Source organism: Didymosphaeria variabile (assembly GCF_027946475.1).
Source record: "Didymosphaeria variabile strain IMI 356815 chromosome Unknown scaffold_2, whole genome shotgun sequence".
Taxonomy (NCBI): Eukaryota; Fungi; Ascomycota; class Dothideomycetes; order Pleosporales; family Didymosphaeriaceae; genus Didymosphaeria; species Didymosphaeria variabile.
The window spans coordinates 4,958,027-4,981,942 of NW_026611621.1; the positions used below are offsets into that span (position 1 = coordinate 4,958,027).

At 54.4% G+C, this 23,916-nt stretch overlaps 10 protein-coding genes across 10 annotated transcripts; 3 read left to right on the top strand and 7 right to left on the bottom strand.

The window, feature by feature from the left end:
* Positions 1 to 170: 170 nt before the first annotated feature.
* Positions 171 to 1,655, bottom strand: N0V89_003349 (uncharacterized protein; the record flags this gene model as incomplete). Its single annotated transcript, XM_056212151.1, has 3 exons — positions 171 to 607; positions 666 to 1,324; positions 1,378 to 1,655. The coding sequence occupies 3 exons, from the start codon at positions 1,653 to 1,655 to the stop codon at positions 171 to 173; spliced, it is 1,374 nt and encodes a 457-aa protein (XP_056075624.1).
* Positions 1,656 to 3,742: 2,087 nt separating this feature from the next.
* Positions 3,743 to 6,785, bottom strand: N0V89_003350 (uncharacterized protein; the record flags this gene model as incomplete). The annotated part of the gene is made up of 4 exons (XM_056212152.1): positions 3,743 to 4,716; positions 4,865 to 5,138; positions 5,242 to 5,257; positions 6,598 to 6,785. 4 exons carry the CDS (start codon positions 6,783 to 6,785, stop codon positions 3,743 to 3,745), a joined length of 1,452 nt encoding a protein of 483 aa, XP_056075625.1.
* Positions 6,786 to 7,894: 1,109 nt separating this feature from the next.
* Positions 7,895 to 9,732, bottom strand: N0V89_003351 (uncharacterized protein; the record flags this gene model as incomplete). Its single annotated transcript, XM_056212153.1, has 5 exons — positions 7,895 to 8,276; positions 8,329 to 8,665; positions 8,718 to 9,068; positions 9,119 to 9,395; positions 9,463 to 9,732. 5 exons carry the CDS (start codon positions 9,730 to 9,732, stop codon positions 7,895 to 7,897), a joined length of 1,617 nt encoding a protein of 538 aa, XP_056075626.1.
* A 1,000-nt stretch (positions 9,733 to 10,732) lies between these two features.
* N0V89_003352 (uncharacterized protein) lies at positions 10,733 to 12,062 on the top strand (the record flags this gene model as incomplete). The annotated part of the gene is made up of 2 exons (XM_056212154.1): positions 10,733 to 10,836; positions 11,114 to 12,062. 2 exons carry the CDS (start codon positions 10,733 to 10,735, stop codon positions 12,060 to 12,062), a joined length of 1,053 nt encoding a protein of 350 aa, XP_056075627.1.
* A 380-nt stretch (positions 12,063 to 12,442) lies between these two features.
* On the bottom strand, positions 12,443 to 13,936 carry N0V89_003353 (uncharacterized protein; the record flags this gene model as incomplete). Its single annotated transcript, XM_056212155.1, has 3 exons — positions 12,443 to 13,024; positions 13,069 to 13,850; positions 13,915 to 13,936. The coding sequence occupies 3 exons, from the start codon at positions 13,934 to 13,936 to the stop codon at positions 12,443 to 12,445; spliced, it is 1,386 nt and encodes a 461-aa protein (XP_056075628.1).
* A 533-nt stretch (positions 13,937 to 14,469) lies between these two features.
* On the bottom strand, positions 14,470 to 15,087 carry N0V89_003354 (uncharacterized protein; the record flags this gene model as incomplete). The annotated part of the gene is made up of 1 exon (XM_056212156.1): positions 14,470 to 15,087. One exon carries the CDS (start codon positions 15,085 to 15,087, stop codon positions 14,470 to 14,472), a length of 618 nt encoding a protein of 205 aa, XP_056075629.1.
* A 2,005-nt stretch (positions 15,088 to 17,092) lies between these two features.
* Positions 17,093 to 18,128, top strand: N0V89_003355 (uncharacterized protein; the record flags this gene model as incomplete). The annotated part of the gene is made up of 3 exons (XM_056212157.1): positions 17,093 to 17,114; positions 17,165 to 17,879; positions 17,927 to 18,128. The coding sequence occupies 3 exons, from the start codon at positions 17,093 to 17,095 to the stop codon at positions 18,126 to 18,128; spliced, it is 939 nt and encodes a 312-aa protein (XP_056075630.1).
* Positions 18,129 to 18,714: 586 nt separating this feature from the next.
* ILV1 (threonine deaminase) lies at positions 18,715 to 20,520 on the bottom strand (the record flags this gene model as incomplete). Its single annotated transcript, XM_056212158.1, has 2 exons — positions 18,715 to 20,232; positions 20,305 to 20,520. 2 exons carry the CDS (start codon positions 20,518 to 20,520, stop codon positions 18,715 to 18,717), a joined length of 1,734 nt encoding a protein of 577 aa, XP_056075631.1.
* A 504-nt stretch (positions 20,521 to 21,024) lies between these two features.
* Positions 21,025 to 22,095, top strand: N0V89_003357 (uncharacterized protein; the record flags this gene model as incomplete). The annotated part of the gene is made up of 1 exon (XM_056212159.1): positions 21,025 to 22,095. One exon carries the CDS (start codon positions 21,025 to 21,027, stop codon positions 22,093 to 22,095), a length of 1,071 nt encoding a protein of 356 aa, XP_056075632.1.
* Positions 22,096 to 22,258: 163 nt separating this feature from the next.
* N0V89_003358 (uncharacterized protein) lies at positions 22,259 to 23,729 on the bottom strand (the record flags this gene model as incomplete). The annotated part of the gene is made up of 2 exons (XM_056212160.1): positions 22,259 to 22,949; positions 23,008 to 23,729. The coding sequence occupies 2 exons, from the start codon at positions 23,727 to 23,729 to the stop codon at positions 22,259 to 22,261; spliced, it is 1,413 nt and encodes a 470-aa protein (XP_056075633.1).
* Between the last annotated feature and the right edge of the window lie 187 nt (positions 23,730 to 23,916).

A 23,916-nucleotide genomic window follows, 5' to 3' on the forward strand; every position in this document is an offset into this window, starting at 1 on the left:
GATCTCGTAAGGAAAATTTAGGGTACTGTTTCGACTAAAGAGGTCATTACTATTCTATCACATGGGTGGTGACCGTCACCAAAGAATAGCTATCCACCTCTAAATCATTATTCTCTTCAGAGATCCCGAGACACAGTCATTCCGTGACATGTTCGCTTCGCTTCCCTTGATCACACCTTCACCAAAGCCTCATGTCTCTTCAAAAACTTCTGCACACACCCAACAAATCTCTCCAACTCCTCCCACGGCGTTCCCAGAATCAGTGCAATACTCCCTCGCTTCGAGATCCAGAACCCATCCTCCATCATCTCGAACCAAAACAGGTCCTTCAACTCATGCTCATCTTTCCTCTCTCTGTAGCTCTTCAACTCTTTCTTGCCGTCCTCCAGGAAGTGAATGCCAATGACTGTGCCCCGCCCAGTGACAGTCATCTTCGTACCGTGACTGATTTCCCGCAGCTTCGCTTGAAGCCTATCACCCATCGCATTGAACTCGCGCGCCACGTCGGGGGTGTACACCTGCGACATACCAACGTACCCCGCAACCATACCCAGCGTATTATTATTAAACGTACCAGAGTGCGCCAGCGCCGCACCATCTCTTGGGTCTGCACAATCGTTAGAATATATCCCACACACACTCATAATCCGGATAAGAAAACTTACCATAAACCCTCATAATCTCCTCCCTCCCCAAACGCCCCAAACGTAATCCCTCCCCAAGATACTTCCCCATCGTCGTAACATCCGGCTCCAGCCCTCCAACTTCTGCAGCCCCCTCCGAAACCCGACTCGTCATCACCTCATCCAGGATAAACACCGCACCCACCTTCCTAGCCGACTCCTGAATCTGGTGCAAGAACTCGTGGCTCCCTACTATACACGGCCCCGCGCCCTGCATACCCTCCACCAACACGGCAGCTACATCCCCACTCTCCTCAATCTTGGCCTTCGTATCAGCAACGTCGTTGTACTCTGCGACAATCCACTCATCGCGGTCGACACAGTTCTCAGCAGGCGCGTCGGCGGGGAAACTGAAACACCCGCCGTGATACCCGCCCGTGAAAACGACGACTTTGCGCTTTCCCGTGTGGCGCTTTGCGCCGTTTATGGCGTGGAGATTCGCTTCTGTGCCGGAGTTTGTGAAGCGGATGCGGGCGAGGTTGAAGCGCGAGCAGAGCAGTGCGGCGTGCTGGGCTTCGAAGCGAGAGGTGCCGCCGAGGTTCATGCCGATGTCGGTAATAGTGTTCACTAGAGTCTTTGTGATGAGGGGGTGGGAGTGGCCGAAGAGGGCGGCGGTCATTTCGCCGACGAAGTCGGTGTATCTTACGTCTTGATTAGATTTCGCTGCTGGAAGAGAGAGGGAGAGGGGTGTTACGTGTGGCCATCTTCGGAGAAGACTTGGTAGCTGTCACCTTTCTTGAGGAAGACGGGGAAGGGCGCTGTGTGGAGGAGACTGCGGGTGTTTCCGCCTGGTAAGCTTTTCACGGCTTCGTTGTGGAGGTTCAAGCTCGTGGCGTTTCTCTCCGTGAAGCGTGCTTTGGCAGCTTCAAGTGCCTCTCTGGCAGTAGAGTGTCCGCTCTTGATGCTGCTTTTGACATTGTTGTTGTCTGCGATGGTGCACGCATCGGATGATAACACGCGGGCTGGTGCCATGATGCTGATAAGAAATTATCGATGTTCTGTATTGTCACACGTCTTCTGTCAATCTGGATTAATTGTCATTATTGTATCATTCAATGCTCCTATTTGAGCATTTATGATATGGAGCTATTGACCCAACAAGGCACAGTGCAACCGCGTGTGTAGCGTCAGTTGCGGGGTTGAACAGTGTAGGATTCGTCCCAATAGTTTTCCGTAGGGCTTTTCCGGATCGACGTATTGGTAGCGCACGCTCTCATTCGCTGCAACCCCTCGTTATCAGATATCGCAGATATGCTATCTTATCCGATGTGTTGAACCCGATCGGAATGACACCTGGTCTGCGGAATGCTTCCATTCGCGAATGGGCTATTCGATGCGTCTTAGGAGTACGAGGAGCTCGTTTGTGCTGAGGAATAGCGATCATACCCCAACAGAATAGAGCTCTACCACTACGAGATTTCATCCTTTAACAATAAGGAGAGATGATAAGCAAACTTCCACTATTCCTCCCATTGCAATAGGGTGTAGTATTATAGGGAGTTTATTAAAAACGCGACGTTGTGAAGTATTTAGTGTTCTCGGCGCATATTCCTCGATGAAAAGGAGCTTCTCGTCCACGGCACTGGCGTCAACGTTGCTCCTTTCACGCTGGGGACAAAGATGTTGATGGTGCGAAGCAACTGGAAGAGAGTTCGCTGGTTGTGTACCAATATAAAGTCGAAGCTTCAACGCTCATACAGACTGATTGCGCTCAAGCGCTCTCAGCAGCCCCTTCGCGATCCACGATTCCGTCCTAGACATCACCACTCAGCAGCCCACTAACACATGTATTGCCCAACAGCACGTGACCAAACCGCCGAAAGGAGAAAACGCTCATATCATACAAGGCCGCCATCCCCACTCCACCTCAGCCCTACAGCCTTGAAACATCGTGGGGTCCGCCCCTGCACCCAAAATAGCCACTACCTAGATCTAGGCACACAACGCTGACATCTTCATCCGGTCGGCCTGATCACTCCCCGCGCCCCACTAAACTTCCAGAACGAAACGCTGCGCATACGAGGCTGCCCATGCATGATTAATTAAGCCAAAGGTAGTTCGCCTGCGTGCCAAAGACTCCGTGTAGACGCTATCCCACTTGACACAACGCTGACATCTCCGTCCCCCGCTACTAAACTTCCAGAAGGAAACGAAGCGCATACGAGGCTGCACATGCACGATTAATCAAGCCACCAAAGCCGGTTCGCCTGCTCCCAACAGAAAAGAAAGATCTCGTGCGAAACTCAACAACGATGCAATGTAGCTAGAAAGCGAAATAACACAGATGGAAATAGACCTCCCACCGCAAACCGCCTTCTCCACGCTCGCTATTCGAAAGTACCGTACCTTTCCACCACATCGTGAAGTTCCCTCAACCCAACCCCACCCACCACCTCTCAAAGTGCCCTGATCCCCAAAACAGGCACCCTCAAGCGCCCGCTAGTCTAGTCTAACCGCATCCCGCTATCCCCTCGTGCATTGCATCCCTCAGACCACGGCACCTGCCGCTCCTCCTCTTACCACTATGTCCCTCCTCCACCCCCCAACCTACTCCATCCGGCAATCCAACTTCCCTCCAGAAAAAAACCATCGATCGCAGCGCTCTAGCATTGTCCGTTTTGGGTCGCAGGCGAAGGATCGTATTGCGTAGTTTGCATGATGCGGCGGTGCGTGTGCGGCGGCGGGTCGAGGTGGTGGGGCGGCTTACGTGCGTTAAGCGTTTACGTGCGAGACGTGTGGGAAAGCGAGCGGGCGCCGGATGGGGAAATCGCTAGAAGGTTGCTAAGAGGGATGGGGAAAACGCTGGTTATAGGATTTTGTATATGACGAGAGGAGTAGATGGAAGGGGAAGGGCTTGCGAAGAAACTTGTGATTCGAATTCCGATCTCATAGTTAGACAGTGAAGGAAGTACATTGCGAAAGAGGGAGATGAATACACGGGATAGGTTGAAGGGTACATGTATGTGAGAAAACGCACATGCTATGATACAATCATGATTTAGAAGAGAAAGAGCAAAGGGAAGAAGATAGATGCGAAGATGCGATGCACACTCCCACCCTCAATCTCTATCTCTCCTCGGCGCACTATCCCTCCTCGGCGCACGAATCTCCAACGTCTCCACCTCCCTCTCCAGCCTGCGCCTTCCCCCCCTACTCGGTCCAAGACTGAAGCTCCGCCGACTACTCGGCGCCATCACGCTATCGCTCCTCCTCTCCGGCATCTTCTCCACAAGCTCAGCAACATCCAGTTCGGCCTCCAGCTCGCCGATATCGTGGTCCTGCCACACGTGCTTGACCAGCGCTTTCACGTCGCCGCAGACCGTCTCGTGGCTGTCGCTCTGCGCGCACAGCACGCACGAGTAGCCGCCGTCGACGCCTTCGCGGTGGCACTTCACGACGAAGCGGTTCTGCACGTGGAAGCAGCGTTCGCGGACGCCGTCGTCTTTGAATATCTCCCATGACCTTCCAGGCGAGAGGTGCAGTGAGCGCTTGCAGTATGGGCAGAAAGGCGAGGGGTCAGAGGTGATGCTCGACGCGAGAGGCTGCGAAGCGTGTCTCTGGAGGTCGAGAGCATAAAGACAGAAGTTGGAGTGGAGGGTGGTCTCTGTGCCGTAAGCGGTGGGGCCCGAGTAAGCTGTTGACTCTGTGTCGGTTCTCGGTACGGGAGGTCTGCTGAGGATGGTGGTCTTTGCGGGATGTACTGAGCGCAGGTAATCTTCTGGCGGGTCATGTCGCGACTTGATCAGCGCTGTCGATGCTGAGCTTGTGGCAGTTACAGGATATGGAGGTGCTTTCATGCTCCCCGCGCGAGACCTCGCTGTCGAACGCGGAGTGGGCGGCAAGACAGCGATCTGTCGTTGTAGTTGCGCGGTCAGTATGTCGACGGCGGTTGTCCCTGCCTCTCGTGAAGCTTCGAGTAAGGTCTTGAGATGGTGCGAAAGTGGCTCTGGCGAGGTAGGTCCGTAGAGGAACGTCGTGATGATGGCTGACTGCAAAGTGATAATCTGCGACTGTAGCCCAGCTTGCGAGATGACTACCATGTATCAGCATGAGGCCTCGCATTCATGGAGGTTGCAGTCTTGAAAACAAAGTTTGAGCGCGCTGAAGTAACACCAAATAGACCGGACGGAGGTGAAATGCGACCAAATTTTCGTTCTGCGGCTGCAGGAGGTTTCCCGTACCATCTCCTAGAGCGAACTGCGAGCCAACATCCTGAAGCCCATTATCGAACACCCTCCGGACCGCCGCCTTGTCCATGACAATCTCTTCCTCGCCGTCTGGGCCATCGTCCACGTAGTCGATGCTCCGCCTGTAGCCACGTGACCTCAAATTCTGCTCATAGTCCCTCCTCTGCTTCGACTTGAGGGTCTGGTACAGATCTCTCGTCGCATCGAAGACGTCCACCAGCGTGTTGACAAGCGCTTGCACGACGTTGGCCGGATCAACTGTAAGGTTCTGCGATGGATTAGCGACGTTGCACGCATCTCAGCCCAACAAGTGTGTCCATACCGCAGCACCCATTTTCACAGGAGATCCACGTCTTCGAAATCGGTCCTACAGAAGGTAAGCAGACCCTGCATTGGTTATAAGAAGCATCTTCGGGCATCACACCGCCGACGTGATGCTGTTCCCGCATGGTTCTCGGCGGTGTCCACCCCCAGCCACACCACTCATGTGTGAACTCTATGTTAGCCGTTATGTGGAGTGATGCGCTTGTACAGCTGGCAGAGCGTCATTGGCGGTGAGCGAGCGCTGACTGACCGGATGGGCATGGCCGCGGCTACGGGCCGCCCATTAAAGTGGTCCAGACGCGGTTGCAAGGATGCATGACGTAGTTGGCGTCATTAGCAAGGCACAAGAGGTCGGAAAACGACGCATTTCTGCGGTCAATCCCCGCTACGCATTTCGCATTTCTTCTTTGGGCGGCGCAGATCGCGACGTTGTCGAATTTGGACAGCGTAGTGGAGTATCAAGACGCGTATTGGGACTGTGGATTGGCTGTGAACGGTTCGTCGCAGCCTCACTGGCGATGGCCTGCAATGGAGTATAAGTGCGATATCGTCGCGAGCTGTCTCCAGGGCCTTCGCGAGGTCAGAAAATGCGGTGATGCGGTGTCAAGGGAGCAGCTGCGTCACGGTAAGAGCGATTGCGGAGTTGGCAGGCTCAAGGCTTCGTGGACGAATGGCTATCGTGGCGAAAGACCATGCCCATGGTAATATGTCGAGGAAGGGGATTGTGTTCCCAAACGCTGTCATATGTGACGCATGACGTGGAGGTGTCAGAGAGGGCCATAGTCGGGATGAGACGAGGGAGGAGCTGTCCTCGCGCTAGTGACGCGGCGCGACACGAACGCGACATCGCACCTCCATCAGCTTCATCGGTCGGCCTGCGCAACGAAACAATTCAGTTTCGGCTCACTCGCTTCCGCTTCTTCCAATGGTCGGCCCGTGTTGTTCTGAGTGGCCTCGGCCGTCACGCTTTTCGCCGGAGTACACTCGGCCCGACAGGTGCGACGTGTCACTTCACCAAGACTTCACCATCGTGGGGGACAAATGACGCAGAAGAGCTCAAGGGAGCACCTCAGACATGCGGGCCAGAGAAATACGATATGTCGCTCTCAGTGCCATCAAGCAGCTACATCGCGTACCATGGTTCCGCATTACCGCTCAACAGAACCCTACCCAACAAGTCACATCAAAGCCATTCCCACGAACGTCGCCTAACAGCACGTGATAAAAGTGCCTGAATGAGAACCTAGAGGATCCGAATATGCATATCATCTCCCGTCCCCGCCACCCCTCCATCACACGTTATATCCGACCACAGGAACCAATCGCCATGCCAGCTCTGCTGGCTCCCAGCCCAGCCCCAAACAAAGTTACAAAACGCTTCGTCACCCGGTCCAGAAACGCACATCTTTCCCTTGTCCGCTTGGTAGCAATGCTCGCCGTTGCCCTGCTTGCAGAGGTCGACGAGGCGGTCCGCGGGATTCTTGACGTCCGCCCAGCGCCCGGCGTCGTCGGTGTTCTTCCAGCAGTCGTAGGCGCTTGTCTGGGTTGCGAGTGCGGTGATGAGAGCGGATATATAAAGGGAGACCTTCATGGTTGCTGGTCCAGATTAGAAGGGCCGTGGAGATCGTCCGGAGAAGACTAACCGTTATTGATATTGATGTTTTCGCAGATAGTGGTTTGAAGACTGCTTGTTTGATGCGCGATGGAGAGGTGAAGAGGTGAAGAGGAGGCTCTTTATACATGGCAAAACCTTGGGCCACACGGATCTCGATTGCTCGTGCCCTCGTGCTCGAACACGCCTATGCTGGGGCGAAACCGGTCAACACAATGGGTCCCAATCGCCGGAGCACGAGGGCTCGAACTTGACCGGAGTTCTCTCGCCGAATTGCTCATAACAAGGTGTACGAGGTAAGGTCCAGTGGTTGTGGGACCTTACATAACTTGTACAACCGAGGTGAGTCCGACTGCCCCTAAGGATAGGTTTCACAGCAGGACGAGTCTCGGCGTAAGCCCATCTAACTACTTGGGTATTCCGGTGAAGACGAGATATGTGAAGTTGCCAATGGAGGTTCACTGGAAGGACGTCTGCGTGTGTAGGCCCCAAGTCTCGTACAACACGACTTCGTGCACCTGGATTACCACGTCCAGTATCGGACTTAGAACGACGCACGTGTATTGCTATTGTGTAGCAGATTGCCTTCCGGTCAATCGCCTGATCTCGTTGCCCGGTGCTACTTGTTTGGCTTTTTGAAGAGCATGGGTAGGACGGGTTTCAGCGCACTCGTATGTGCGGGCGTGAACGGCCGTGAGGCTATACATAGGTATTGGTGGTTTCCTCGGGTTCCAGGGGTTGTGTATCGTTAGCACCCGCGACTATTTCGCATTGATGTTCTCGCTGGCATATGTGCAAGTATATCTCACATGTTACGCAACCACTTGTTCACTCTTCTTAGATAAGCTTATGTTTGAAGTGTCTTTTAGGAAACATCCTTGTTTGTTGCGTGGGGTTCTAATCGACAGAATGCCTGCTCTAGAATGAACAAACCGTTCAGATGTTGAACAACCTCAGTCGGACGTGACATGGGTATGGTACATTGCTTGGACATGCTCAGCATGCACGCTCCTATATTACAATTCATTCCAATACTTCAGACTTTCACTTCTCGATTCTTATCGTCTATCAGCATCAACGACTCCTCTTCACGGCTCCAACTGCTGACGCCTCGCCTTGATTTCCTCCCTGACTCTACCCATCTTCTCCTGCTCGACCTTGACCTTCTGCGCCCACTTGCTCCGCGCACGCACTTGCGGCCCCTTCCAGTAGAAAATGTACACTGGGATGCACACCAAGAAGGAGACGGCGAAGAGGAGGAATGTAGAATTTTGAGTGCCGAGCGACTTGTACATCGGGCCGGTGTAGAAGGCGCACAGGCCGGCGAGGAGATCGCGAGAAAAGCCGTTTCCGCCAGTGGCCGAGGCAGCGTACTTGCCTCCGTAGGCGGCCACCATGTAGTCGATGGTCGCGTAATAGATGGCCATGTTTGCGGTGCCGATCAGGACGGCGAATATAAGTGGGGCGATCCTATGTGCGGGTTAGCGAATCCAACGACGAGCGCATGTCTGCTTATACGTACCATGGCAGCGGAGGTCCAGTCACAACAAAGGCTGAGCCGAGAAGGCCGATCGGCAACAAGGGGGCGAGGAAGAGCAGCCACCAGAGACGGCTCTCGGGTGTGACTTTTGCGGGGTCCGTCTTGCGCAGCTTGTTGTGGTGTCGGATCACTGGGAAAAAGGAGAAGTACGCGAGGCAATATCCGAGGAGTAGTGCGAACATGGCTAGACTGAACTGCACGGCGTTGAAATCCCACTGGCTGAAGACGATGCCATAGGACTCGAGGAAGGAGAAGATTAAGGCGTCGCTGAAGCCGCTGAGGAGCGAGAGGAACAGCACGATTGGCTCGAACAAGAGCACTGTGTAGCGTTAGTCTCAGAAATGTCCACATAGACTGCGGATGCTACTCACTGTGGTACGGTCGCCACATCGTCTTTCGGATCTCCTTCCACGACAGGCGCGCGCTGAGCGACTTGCTCCCATTAGGGCCATACACGTTAGCCCTTTGTTGCTTACGCATTTCCTTGGCCTTTCGATCCAGCATGACGGTCGACCTTGTCTCAGGAACAGTGAAGAAGTGCACAGCTTGCACTCCAACCCCAAACATCAACTGGATCCAGAAATTCCAGCGCCAGTCAAGGTACTGCTCCACAGGCCCGCCGCAAATCCCACCAATCACGCTCCCAATGCACGACCAGAACGAAGCCCAAAGCACCGCATATTGCTGCTCCTCGGGATCAAACATGTCGGCAACCATGCCCACTACTCCTGTTAGCTCGCACCGCTTAACACCATCTATGCAGGAAACTTACATGTCACCGATCCACCAGCCGTCGAGAAACCACCCAGCACACGCGACGCCAGCACCATGTTCCAGCTGCTGCTCGCGCCCGCCAGCGGCTGCCACACGTTGATGAAGAACAAACTCATCTGCATGATGATCCAGCGGCCGAACTCCTCGGACCAGGGCGCCCAAAGCTCGCAGCCGAAGGCATACGTAATGAGGAAGGCAGCCATGCCGTCGCGAGCGCGCGTGATGCCGTAGTGCTCGTTCAGCGGCCTGACAGCGTTCGAATACACCGCTGCGTTCTATTACTGTTAGCCATAGCCACGACTCAGGGATTAGACTCGGACGAAGCGAAGTGACGGGACATACAAAGTTCATGCTCGTCTGGCAGAGCGCCACGACGGTGAGGATCCACCATTTCTTGCCGGTGGAGAAGTTGTACGCTGTGTACTCGTAGCTGTTTATCTCGTCGAGCTGCGCGACGCCGCCCAGTTCGACGGTGGGGTGCGCAGGGGTCGCGCCCTGCGTGCTTGCAGTGTTCACGTGCTCGATGTGGTCGAAGGGGCTGGGGCGCTTGTGCTCCGTCTCGGGCGTGCTGGGGACTTCGCTGGTGGAGGTTTCGAAACGCAGGTCTGCCATGCTGGTGGAATTGTACATGGTGTAAGTCGTCATTGGCTGGAAATCTTCGTCAAGTGTATGACGAGAGGTAAGAGTGTGGGGAGATGAAGAGTATATTTAAGTAAAGGAAGAATGGAATTATCAAGCACGGGCTGTGTTGAGCCCGCGTTGCTGGGAAAAAGCAGTTCCAGTCCACGATCGGATTGCCTCGGAGGACTTTTCCGGTAGAGCACTCTACAATGACGGTGTGATCTGGGTTGCAAGCCTTACGATGCGTGGATTGGAAATAACGTCCGTACCAAACTCGTACCGTCTCAACATGATCGGACCACGCCCTCATGTGGAAGATAGCTGGCAGCGTAGGGGGAGTTCGAACATACACAGGAGCATCTTCGCTATCAATACGATTAATGACTCTTGAATAGCAGCTCACAACAACATCTGCTACTATCACGATGAGCGTTACAACAGACGGCGGGCCCAGGGATCACGGATGGCGCCGCTCGACCCACACGCATCCGTGGACCGCACATGTACTTCCCCGCACCGAACAAATCCACCGGTCCAAAGAGTAATAGCCCTCCATGGCTCGCTTTGAAGCACGTGATAGTCGATGAACCGTTATTCTCCGAACGAGCCAATTGCAGCAACAAGGTGGTGACGACGCACCTCTAGGAACACTCTCATTACATGATAACCGGCTACAACAACTTCCATTCTTCCAAGACATCAATCTCGAAGCCATCGATCGTCCCACTTAAGGACCGAACATACAAAGCCCCAAATATCAAAGCAAAGTCTATGAAAGCACTCAAAAGCGCCCACCTTGACCAATGCCTATGAGCTTGTCCGGTCGCCGTTGGCGCACGAGTAATCTTGCGACCGCACGTCCGCAAGACCAAAGCCTCAAATCAAGTCACGATCGCCAGCCATAACTCTGGCGCCGCTTGAGTGTGCCGCTTCCCTTCTAGTAGGCTGTGGGGAAACGGCGAACTGTTGAGGAATACACCCCCCAGCTACCATGTATGCGTATCCAATATCGCCCAACGCAAACGCGGCGTCCCAGAGTTTAGACACGCTTTTGCACTTCGACGCTCATCTACTCGTCCCTCTTCGGGACACTGCGTACATATAAAGCCCATCGCCTTGCCGTGTTCCTCGCACAATCCAATCCAATCCAATCTGCACCTGAAATCTACATTGCAAGCTCGCGCAAACCTCAACATGAACGCAAAAAGGAACGCAGAAAAGAATACAAAAAACAACGCCAGAAAGAATGCACAAAAGAACACACAAAACAGCACCCCCGCCCCAAACCCAGCCCCTCTCCCGCCTCAAATCCGCCTTCAAGCTCCACCTCTCCTCCTTCCCCTTACCCGCTCGCCAAAACACACCTCCCCAGACCCCTCCCCAAAGCGCCCCAGATCAAAACCCAAACACAACTCCAAGCCCCCAAGGGTCTCAAACGCAAACCCCGCCCCAGCGCCAAAGCCAAAGCCAGCGCCAAAGCAAGCGCCAAAGCAAGCCCCCACCCTCCGCACCGTCGCCTCCTCGAAGCCTCCACCATCGCCCCATACGGCCGCGGCACAGTAGACCTGCGCATCCGCGCGCAGTGGGCTGCGCGCGTGCAGGCGGAGAAGGAGGAGAGGGCTATAGCTGTGCTTACATCCGGGATAGAAAAATTGGGGACGGAGCCTTTGCTGCAAGAAAAGATGGAGGGGAGAGGGGTGAGAAAGGGAAAGAGGGACGGACTGGGGTGGGAAGGGAAGGGGAAAGAAAGGGAGACGGTGGATGAGAAGGTTGGTGGAATGGGGATGGAAATGGGCATGGGGATAGTTATGCACAGGGAGATTTACCGTGTGGGTGTTCCTATAGCTATGCCTTTACCTTTGCCTTTGCCTGTCACCACTATCTCAGCGGAGGCTTCTTCTTCTCAATCTTCTTCCTCACTTCAACGATACCGCGAGGACGTACGCCGCATGGAGCGCAGACATCCTACGGCCCTCACACCCGGATATAGCACCATCCCCGAAGAACAAGAGCGCTTAGGAGAGGAGTCTATCGCTACTGAGGACAGCGACGACGGGTCCGAAATACGGCGGCGGTGGCCATCTGCAGAGCAGACGATCCAGCGACGCAGTCTACGACGCGAAGAGAGGCGCAATTGGTTTCAGACACCTCCCCGGGGTCGGGGGTGTACTTCTACGCTCGCGGTGGTTGGCAAGAAGAGCGACCAGGAAAGCGACAGCGTGCTGAGCGATGAGGAGAAGCGCATAAGGGTTGAAGCTAAGAACGTGATTTTTGGTTGCAAGGGTGAGGATAGGTTAGTCCGGGTGAGAAAAGTGGGTTGAAGGTATCTTGCACCGGCAAGTTATAGTCAGTAGACTTCTCCTTATAAAAGCAGATTATTAAAAGCAATCTCTATTAACTATGTACCTCAGTACAAGCGAGTGTGGAACCCATAGACTTGCTTGTTTGGTATGGCTACAGAAACTCCGGCGACAGCTCAGATCCAGTATCGTAGTCGCTGCAGCATACGACTTTGAAGCATTCGCAATAGAGTGACCTTAACTCCTCATCCACCATAGGATGTTTTTAAATCCATCAAACCCTGATCAAAGCCTTCGAAAGCAGCCCAAAGTTCTCATTTGAGTATCGAGGCTCTTGGCCACGCCTACTCATACTGTCAGCATCCCATATATAGAAGGCATGAACCGTCGTCTTACCTAACTTATCCACGACCTTTGAAGACAATATGGCCGTCGTCATCGTCATCATCATCGTCCTCATCGCCGCTAAGACCGAAGCCATCGCTATCAAAGTCGCGCCCGCTGCCAATGCCTTCACTGCCATCTGCTAGGCAGATGAGGTCATCCTCCGTCAAGAGGAATCGACGCTCAGAAGACAAAGACCTGGTGTTGCTGCCTGAAGCCTTGTTATTGTATGCAAGGGCGATATTCTCGAAAGCTTCGTTGAGTTCCCTGCCGTCCATTGCAAGGATCGCCTCCACGCTATAGCGGCTGGCTTCCATATCCGCCTGCATTTTCATGATATCTTGTACGCGATTTTGGCGGACGTTCCATTGAGCAAGGTGCATGGATACCACCTTCGCATAGTAACTGTGAAATTCTTGCTCACTTATCTGGAAAAGCGAATCCTTAGACTCAGCGAAAGCGGCAAGCTTCATCGATTCCTGTTTCCACAGGATCTCTTGGATCTTGTGTATCTTCTCGTACAAGCCTGTGCAGTGGGACGTAGTTTTTCCGTGTTTGGACTTGTAGTGTTGAAGCTCTTGCTCAATCATTTGTTGAGCCTACAACTATTAGCAGATGTTATTGAGTCGCGAAGAATACGAACGCTATTGATGTGGTGTAAACCAAAGCCAAACTCCTTCGCCTGGAGCGTCCTTGCCATGGATTCGTCATCTGAATCCGTGCCGTTGACGAGCGTAGTGCTTGAAGGCCTTCGTCCTGTTGAATTGGCAGGCACTGTAAAATAGTTGCCAGGTGCGGGGCGCGATGTGACCGGGTTCGAACGCATTACAGGAGCCATAAGCGCCTGCGATTTAGTTGATACCTGGAGACCCAAGAGATCTCTCGCTGCGTTAGATGAAGCAGAAGTAGCCTGCACCGCCAGAATCCTCCTCTTGTGCGGAGGAATACTTCTGTGATGAGACTGTCCCGATATTGAGCTATTGGCGTTTGATGTGATAGACTCGGCCTTTGTAGCGACGGATAGAGGAGAGGCATTCGCATATGCTGCCGCAGTCTGTGCGCTTGCAGCTCGTACTCGCTGCTCAAGAGCCTTGTTCATTCCATTAATAGTGCAAGGTACCTGCGACGCATCGCCTTTCTTGCTGTTCTTGGGTGCGCTCGTAGTCTTCACGCCCCAGTCACCCCAGGTACCCGTGCCATCTAGCTTGAGCTCGTTGCTGTCGCTTGTGGTATCCCACTCGGTTGAGATAGCAGCCATGTTTGCCCTCTTCGGCCGCACTGGCTTCGTCGCCCACATGTTATCTTCTAGGAAGCGCGAGTCTCTGCCGTTGCCAGACATAGGGATCTGATCAACAGGTGGCTGCCAGTTCGCAAGCTTCGGGTCGGGCGGAGCGAACCCAGCATTGAGGTCGAGCGGCGCGTCTTCTGTGATGGTTAGTCGGACGGAAGCAGCAGGGCGCTGATAAGGTGTCTCTCGATCGATACTTACTGCTGTTGTAGCGACCCACCATTGTGCCAGAGCGTTGCGCGAAGCTCTGCGTACGTATTGATGTATAGAGCTTGTTGTGGTGTTTGGTGTTGGCGTTGGAGTTGAAAGCAAAGCTGAGAGAGGAAGCAATTGCCAAAACAAAAGTCGTTGTTTAAGGTGGCTTCAGGTGAAGGCCAGTGCGTGCTGTAGCAACGCGTTGGGTGACAGCGACTCGAGAGAAACAGCAAGAGCGGACGGGACACGAGCCGGAACCCGACACAAAGCGACAGAGGCCGGATGAAGACGAAGAGATGTGAGGTAGAAGATGCAATTAAAAGAAATCTAATGTGAAAACGCCCAATATACCCGGGTATCCACGTGATGTGAGAGAAGGAGCTGCCGTCTTGATCGACTCCAAATTCTCTTACTCCAGCAGTAATCTTGTCCCTTGTGAAGTAGGTGCCAGACAGCCCATCAACAGAACGACAACGTCAAAGTGAACGTGTCGCGATCTCTTCCTCCCCAAAGTCTTCCTCTCCAAAATCTTTCTCTAAAGAAAACCAAACCACCCAACTCTTACAACACCAACATCGCGCCTCCGATGGCCGCAGCTCCCCAAATCATCCCTACCAGCGCCGCCGTGTTACCGAACGTGCTGGCTCCAACCATCGAAGCAGCACCTTCAGCACCCGTGTTCTGAGCTTGGCCACTTCCCGAGCCAGATGTCTCAACCCCAAGGATACTGTTCACATCCGCAAGGGCGCTCGACACCGCTGGACGGGCCGCAGATGGAGCCAGATTAATCAGGCTCGACACTCCAGCTGCATCGGTTGGGAAACTCTTGTCCGAGAGTATGGAAGAAAGGGCTGCTGCGAAGGATGTTGGAACTGCGGTGCCCAGCGAACCAAGGTCACCCACGAGGGATGAAAGAGGGAAGTCGTTGATGGCGGATTTGGCTTGGCTTTCGACTGCAGAGGCGAGGTTGTTGATGCCGTAGGGGAGGGCGAGCGTGCCGTCATTGCCGCACTTGGTGACGGTGCCCGAGGTGTCGCATTTGTTGCCGGATGAGCAGCAGAAGCCATTGCTGCAGTCGACCGAGTTGTCGCCGCAGACAGTGTCGGGGCCAATGGAGAGGTTGATTGCGTTGGCAGCGAAGGCGAAGGCCAATGGGAAGAAGAGAGTGGCGGCGCGCATTTTGACAAGGTGATGGATCCAGAGTTTGAGTGTAAATTCGAATTGTATTCGAAGTAGTTATCGTAGCGACTGATAGAAGAGGACGGGAAGAGAGTGTGGGTCGAAGTCGAGAAATGAGCGACAAACTACCGCAGGGGCGAGCTCGTACTTAAACGGCCATGCACAAAATCCGCCGCCCGCGTGGTAATCCTGGGGTCGCAGCTGCCTTACTCCAAACGCGGCCCCTCTTGTTGCAGTTGTAAGCTCAGGCCGGATGGTGGTCGCCCAACGAGGCTGAGCATGCGGCAGCGACAAATCGGGCAACCCTCCTACCGTACGGGGAGACCCTCATTCGCTACATAGTCCACCAGGCATGTAACCCTGCTGATCGGACATTTCAAACAGTCGCATGCTGGACGGGTGTAAAAGTGCGATCTCCGTTGGCGCACCGTTTGGGACGTGGTCTGTCGCACGTCAAACACTTGAATTCGGACTTTCAGAGGTGGCAGCAGAAACGGTTACCCGATTCCGATCAGCGTTGTCCTGTTCACTCGAAAGAGTGGGAAAATTCATAGGCGAGACTGTACGTTCGAGTACTCGAACGCCGCAGCCAATTTTGGGTTGTTGCGCTGACGCAGGGCCCCGGATGCTGCCGTTATAGATCTCCGACATGGAAAGGGGGCCAATGAGCATCGCGTGGCTTCTATCAGGCCCACAAAAGACCTGCTTATATTAAGATCAGCCTGTAGCCAGAGCATCTGAAACATGACACTGTGCCTCTGTAGCACATCAATGTATACTCCGTTCCTTGCACCGCCGCATTGGAAAGGTATCGATTGAAGGATTCGACAAAAGCGGATAGAGGCAATGAACGCTGAGCCACGAAATGTAATGATTGAGAAAAGTGACGAGATAGTATCGGACGATTCCAAGCGACATGCGACGAATATCGTGATTAGTGCTCTCATGATTAAGTCACCATTGCGCCTTTCTTAAGCCAATGTGTGAACTCCGAAGGCACGGTCTGACTGAGATACCGTCTTGAGCTTGTCATCTGATGTTACTAAAGTAGCATGCTGCCATATAGTCAGCCGCACATCTTAGTATATGAGCCGAGCGTATTGTTGTAAGTAAGCTCCGCCTCCGCTAGTAGCGGGGGAGCCAAGCGCAGGCAAAGGTAAGATGCGTCTGCTGACATAGCATCTCTTGTAGGCAGCTGACAAAGCCCTCGCCGGTCGCAGAAAAAGATGCTTGAGATTGAAGTCGTCCCACAGACAAAGAAGTTGCTGGCTCGCATGGGGTCGGCGGACGAACGTGTCCTAATCAGAATCGGAGCGAAAGGAAGGATCGGGACGCGATCATGAAGACACAACAGTACGCAGCCAGACTGAGGAAGACGGTATGCGCCCTGTTGTTTGCTTTGTCGTGCGAAGAAGATGGATGAGAGGACTTGACCTTGGAGTGTGTTGAGGATGGTCGGTCACAATGTGAAAGTCCACCTTAGGATGAACCGGTTTAGCGGCTTGGCAAAGACGAGTGCTCCTCCCTTCCTCAATTGCCATCCTATCTACGTCACTCTCATCAAACGCGATCTATCCGCTTGACATCTCACCGTCGGTCTACATCTCTCAGCTTTTCACACACTGCCGCCATACGCCAACTTCGGCCCCGGCCTCCATCCCGATTCTGCTACCGTAGCGAATCGGACACAACACCTATTACGGAACATTAAGAGCTGATCTTGGCTTCGCGACCCGTTTAATTGTTCGCTTCTTGAAGAATCATCCAGTGACCAAGAAATGGATACTGACGTGATCGAAGCCACCCGCGGCCACATGCTCGGCGCAGAACAACATGACACTGGTACCTGCTTCCGCAATGCTGGATTGCAAGTGCAGTCGCGAACACGTGAATGAAATGTGTGGCTAGCGTTTGTCTCCGTCTGCGCTTGCCCACCTTAATACCAGAGTTCTCAACCTCGAGTCCTCGAACTCATGGCTTGAACTCCGCATCTGGGGACCTCAAGATGGCTGCACACGGCGCAGCAGGTAAGAAATACTTCTTCATCATTTGCGGTACTCTGCTCAAGTGGCCTTAGATTCACGCCATCTGATCGAGGTCAAAGTCGCGCCTGGCAAAGGTCTAGGCTTGTTCGCACAAGCTGACATACCGCGTGGAACTCGTATCATCGCAGAAGCAGCGCTACTTGGAAAGAACGTCGATTACACCGCGAAGGATGTCGTGAAGGAATTCAGAAGCCTCAGCCCTACACTGCAAAGCCAGTACCTGGGGCTCCATGGGTGTATGCCGGAGGACGTCAAGGGCCAAATCGAGCTGGAGCTTGGCCAGAAGTTGGAGAACCTCTCAGCGCTCCACCGCAAAGTGTTTGCAATTTATGCAGCCAACGCTATCGGTCGAATTATCTACCTCCATGGGTCACTCTTCAACCACTCCTGCATTCCGAACGTCCACTTCGCGTACAACTCAACGCTTGGCATGGAGACTTTTCATGCTGTGCGCGACATCCTGGAAGGAGAGGAATTGACTGTTTCGTATATCAACGGCATCATTCTTACTCGAAGCCAACGACAAGAAGCGCTCGAGAGGTGGGGTTTCTTATGCGCCTGCCCAGCATGTGCCGACACGGAGGAAGCCAGAAAGGCCGACGTCAAGCGGGCACAAATGTTCGACCTCGACCAGCAGCTCGCCATATACTTTCGCCGTGAACACTGGGAAAGATTTCGCAAGTTGGCACAGAAGCAAGCAGCTTTGCAGCGTTCCGTCGGGTTCAGCGGTGGGGAGCTGAGCAGCACGTAAGTCACTGCTTGCCAACAGAATTGTGGGGCTAATATCGATTCAGGTACGCCAAAATTGCCTGGGCATGCCAGCAATTGGGTGACAGGGGAATGGAACTTCTGTGGGCATGCAAAATCTTGGATATCGACCTCCACTGCCTGGGACCCGATCATCCCGACTGCGAGTGGTTGGAGGAACAGGTGCCGAAAGTGGCCGCAGTAATAGAGAACCAGGCCGCAGTCGATGACTCCGGAGTCAACCAGTAAAGGGAGGCTGGAGGAGGGCCACGCAGCGACGTGAAGGCCGCCGTTCCTTCTATGATGATCCATTACACCCACTTGCCGCCGATTTCTATTCTTTTCACTTCGATAAAGCAGAACGGAAAATGGTTGCTCAAGGAGACTACACAGAGCATCATGGGCAGCTGGGGTTTCTTCCAACGGCCCGTGATAAATCTGACATGCTTGGCTGCTTTAGATGGTCAGCTCACATCTTTAGATATGGTTAGCGCACATCAATGGATAAAAAAACACAAAGTACCCACCTTGCGCCCGTCCACTGCGCACATTGATACATTTGATGCCCATAATGCAGCACTCAAGGCTTCGAGAAGTCAGACTCAGGACTTGGCTGTTCTCCCAATACTACTCACGAAAACACGGCACCTTATACACGGCAACTTCGCCATGCAGCGATATACCTGGTTCCAGAGATCTTCATCCGACCCCACTATGTAAATGCTCAAACGACAGACAAACAGACAGCCCACATGCACCCACGCACATAAACGCCGTAAACTCCCAGCACCCGTACATACACGCCTCACCCTATCTCATCTATCTCTCCTCACCGCTAACTCCTCAAAAACTGCTTATAGCTCTCACTCCCGGTTACATCCTTATACGGATACCCGATGTCCCGCAGAAACGTCTCCAGCTCGCCGTACTTCCCCTCCTCACACTGTATCCCGGCTAATATCCTTGCGACGTCGCCACCGTAGTTGCGGTAGTGGAACAGAGAGATGTTCATGCCTGGCTGAAGCGTGTTGAGGAAGTTGTACAGCGCGCCGCCTCGCTCGGGGAACTCGAACATGAACATGTGCTCGTCGGCGGCGTCGCTGCGGCCGCCTACCAAGTAGCGGATGTGCGACTTTGCGAGCTCGTCGTCTGAAAGGTCGGTCGCGCTCATGCCTTCTGCTGAGAGGCGGGCGAGCAAGTCTGGAAGGTCGGTGGAGCGGGTGCCGGCTTTCATTTCGACGCCGATGAGGATGTTTGCGGCGGAGGGGGACGAGTAGCGGTAGTTGAAGGCGGTGACGGCCATGGGGTGCACGACGGAGACGAGCTTTGCGAAGGCGCCTGGCTGTTCGGGGATGGTAACGCTGATGAGGGCTTCTTTGTTTTCGCCGAGGGCAGCGCGCTCGGCGACGAAGCGGAGGCGGTCGAAGTTCATGTTTGCGCCTGAGGCGATGGCGACGAGGCCGCGGGATGGGTTCGGGCTGGGATTGCGCTTCACCCATTTTTTGAGGCCGGCGAGGGCGAGCGCGCCGGCGGGCTCGACGATGGAGCGCGTGTCTTCGAATATGTCTTTTATGGCGGCGCAGGTTTCGTCGGTGGTGACTTGGACGACTTCGTCGACGACTTCCTGGCAGATGCGGAAGGTTTCTTCGCCGACGGTTTTGACGGCTGCGCCGTCGGCGAAGAGGCCGACTTCTTTGAGGAAGACGCGCGAGCCTTTGCGGAGGGATTCCACCATGGCGTTTGCGTCGTAGGCTTCTACGCCGATGATCTTGACGTGCGGTGCTATCCGCTTGATGTAGATGCCGATGCCACCGATGAGTCCTCCGCCGCCCACGCAGCAGAATACTGCTTCCAGGTCCTGTAGATTTGTTTGTCGTAGCAGTTCCATGCCAATCGTGCCCTGCCCGGCGATCACGTACGGATCGTCAAACGGCGGGATGCTAATCAAATCATGCAGCTTCTCCAACCGCGCTGCCTCCGCTTTTGCCGCGTCAAAGTCTGCTCCATGCAATATTACACTGCCGCCCAACCTGCTCACGTTCTTGTGCTTGATATCCGGGGTGCCAGACGGCATGACAATGGTCGCGGGGATGCGCAGGTGCCGCGCGCTGTATGCAACGCCCTGTGCGTGATTTCCTGCGCTGCACGCGACAACGCCTTTCCAGCGGGCCTTTGGGTCAAGGTGTGCCATCTTGTTGTATGCGCCGCGCAGCTTGAAGCTGAAGACGGGCTGGAGGTCTTCGCGCTTGAGGAGGACGTTGCATTCCAACCTATTGCTGAGATTCGTCGCGTGCGTGAGGGGCGTTTCGGTGACGACTTCGTAGACGCGCGACGTGAGGATCAATCGCAAGTACTGCCATTGAGTCAGAACCAAACATACTCTTTCTTAGAGTTGAATCTGAGATTGGGAGCGACGGAAACACACATCAGGATAGCCATTCGGCAGCAAAAACGCCTCCGGAATCGCACTCTGCGCCTTGCTCTTCTGGTCCTCAGACGGCGGGCTAGGATTCGCCGTGTACTCTGTGAGACTCAATCCCACATTCTTGGGCGTCCGAGGCGACGACACGCCATTGGGCCTCCCGTTCTCGTTTTCGGGCGTCACCGGCCGCGAGTAGTCGTCAATCGCAGCAGGCGGCATCGTGGGCGATTGTTGTTGTGTATGAAGCTGTGACTGTTGCCAAAGCTCGAAATTTTGGGGCATGATGTCGGTGTGCTATCGGGGACAGGGATTGCACGGCCGCGATAGGGCGTCGTCGTGGGGTAGCTTCGGTCCGATAGCGCAAGCCCGGTCGGACCGCTTTACGACTCCTGGAAGGAAGTAGGCTGATCTTCACGACATGCTGTGCTTGGCTTGTCGCAACTTGATTACAGCAAACAGTGAGGTCTCAACTTGTACCTTGTTCTTATTCTGACCATGGACAGTGTAGAATCACGTGATCTGCAGCTTCCAAGGTTTCCAACGTCCCACGAGCGCGTGCGCAGGCCTGGGCCAATTGAAGCCTCGAGCAGACTATATCGTACATTTCAAGCAGACCTTGAGTACTACACATCTGGTTGTGGTACAACTCAAGGTACTCGGACTCTTAACAACACGCTGTAATGAGCACGACCTCACCTTTGGACTCGTGCCCACCACCCAAGCATGGACACGCACCCAAACAGCGGCCTTGAAGAGCTCAGAGCAAAGCTTGACGAAAGGCTCAAAGACCTCCTCGCTCCCATCGATCTTCCAAGATTATCACGCCTCCCAACCTCCCGTTTCCTCCACACAGCCCTCCCAAACCTCACCCTAATAGAACTCGTCTCCGCCTCCGCCTTCGCAGAAGATTACAACGCCCTCTACACTTCCACATTCCACGGCGCCGAGCGTGAACGCCCCGATCTAATCATCTCCCGCCTTGCGCAAGACTCCGCCGGCCAAAGAACAGGCCTCTTCCCCTACCGCATCATCGGTCTGCGCGGTAACTCAGGAGAAGCACTCGGCGCAGCGCAATTCTCCGTCCTCCTATTCCCCACCGAAGAAGGGCATTACGCAGTCCCCTACCTCCAATACATATACATCCGCCCCCAAAACAGACGGCAAGACCTCTCCGAGCTCCTGCACACCCTCGTCCTCGCCGTCGCCACAGCCGAGGCCGCGAAATTTCCCTGTCCCGGTCTCGGTCACGGTCAACCAGGAGATAATGGGACTAACATAAAAGTACAAGTTCCGTTTACGCTTTTTGAGACGGAGCCACCCTCCCACGGCGACGACGACGACGCGCGCGCTATAGCTGCACAACGCACGCTTATCCACGCCCGCAGCGGGAGTATGGCCCTCATGCTGCGTCGCAAATTCCCCCTCCCAGATAAGCAATGGAAGTATCTAAGCGCACACGTCCAGCCGGGTCTCGAGGCAGGCGACCCCCCTTTAACTCTGATATGGGTGATCCGGCCGAATCCCGCTCTCTCAGAAGACGCCACAAGTCCGAAGATAGATATAGGAAAATTACGTCCTGCGGTGCTCGCGGCGGTCTATCTTAATTTTCGACACGAGGGGTTTCCAGAGGAGAATATTAAGCTGGCGGAGAGTGTGGCGGGGAGGAGGAGAGTGGGGGCGGAGTTTTGCGTAATGGAGCTGGGGATGTGGGGGGATGTATCTTGGGGTGGACTAGGGAGGTGCTGGGATTGGACGGGATGGTGGGCGTGGATGGTAGAGATTCATGACACGTGATAGACGAGGAGACTGCTGGGGAGTGTGATTTGTATCTATCCTAGTGAGAGGCTAGTCCTTGGTTCGTCATAAACAAGGCTACGCAGCATGTCGATATCCATCGATCGGGAAACCAACCCTTCCTTTTTCTTATCCAGAAAGGCATGGCCGCGGCCCTATCACCCTACCTTCTCGCATATGGGTGGGTGAACTTACCGTACCCATGACCACCCCTGATCGTAGGCTTGGTCAGCTTGGATGTCGGCTGGTATTTGACGAGTTGGACTCCGCTTGGATGTTGAGCAGCGAAGTCACCACGGGTTCTCCCATCAGCAACGCCGCTTCCCCTTACCACCTTGTAGTGACCGTTTGCCATGGGGACGTCGGCGGCCATCAAGAGTACGTGCTCCAAGTTGGACAGCTTCTCAAGAACAGCTGGCGCAGGCAGTCTATGCAGTATGACGATGGACTTGATAGCCTGACACTGCTGCGGCTGTAGACGGTCCTCTTTAACCAGAAAGTTGAAGAGGGCGTTGCCAGAGTTGAAGTAAAAGTCGTTGAGCGCATAAGGCAATGTATATGTCTCGTAGTACAGCTGCCGACAGATACCATTCAGCAGCGTCATGCCTTCCACGCGAGGATTGTCTTTGAGAAAGGTCTTGAATCCCTGGAACGGGTTGCGTCGGTCGTCATACACGTTGCTGGTGTACTGGAAGTAGGGAACACATCGGTTTGGGCGACCCGCCCGTTTCTCCACGAGGTACGTCACATGTCCGAATTCGATCGAGTTGCCCCCGAGAGCGTAGTCGTAGATCCTTCGGCGGACGTTGGCGGGTAGGCGCAGGAGCGATGCGTTGGTTTGGTTTGCTGACCATCTGGGGTTCAATGTTAGCAATCGGACCTGCGAGGACTGGACACCGGATGGGTACTCACCCCAGAGCCTCTGCAGAGTCTGTCTGCATCCTGACGCCCCACAAAGTCCTCCGCGGGGGAGCGGTCTGGGGTGCGCTGTATTGTCGTCCGTTGAAGACACGAGCGGAAGCCTCGGCCGCGTTCAGGGCGCTGCCACCGCGCATGGTAACGTTCACGGCAGGCGAGCCTTCCATTGGGAAGTCCAAGTCGTCTGAGCCGAGACTAGGTATCTCAGATTCGCCGTGCGGCGGAAATTGGATTCCGCCATCGACGGATAAGTCGTCACTGAAGTGAACTTGAGTTTCCTTCTTCTTCTCGCGCTTGCGGCTCTTGAGCTGGGCTGAGATGGAGTTGAGCACGGTGCGTCCGCCGCCATAGATGGAGCCGCGCGGCTGCTGTGGCGCCTGTCTAGTCTGCGCCAATGCGAGGACGGAGTCGAAGGGGTCAGTCTTTTGTTCAGAGTCGTCGGGATCCATCTCGTCCCCTGGCAAAGTGGTCGGCCCGCTGAAACGCTTCTTGCTGTTATTCTTCTGCAACATTTCGGATGAACTCTTCTGCTTCATGCTCCGCGGACGGCCGCCGCCGTTCAATACATGCGATTGGGGCATCGGGCCTACGGGTGACGGTGGTGTCGGTTTTCGGCGTTTGTTTGCCTCGTGATGAATGTTGTCGGGGTCAGAGGCCCTCAGTTCGGGTTCTGCGATCGACATGTTGTGCCGCGAATAGGTACGTTTAGACGCCATGATGATAAGAATGCGGCGTGCGGTGGTAGCTGTGAGCGAAACTGTGGGTGCGTGGAGTTCTTTAGATCTAATGCTTTGAGTGTATATACGCGCCGCGCACTGGGCCGTGCTGCCCGGTTCGCGGGTGAAAGTGAGTGCCACGCCAGAGAAGTTGACCGATACCACGTATAAAAGTTGGGGCACGTGT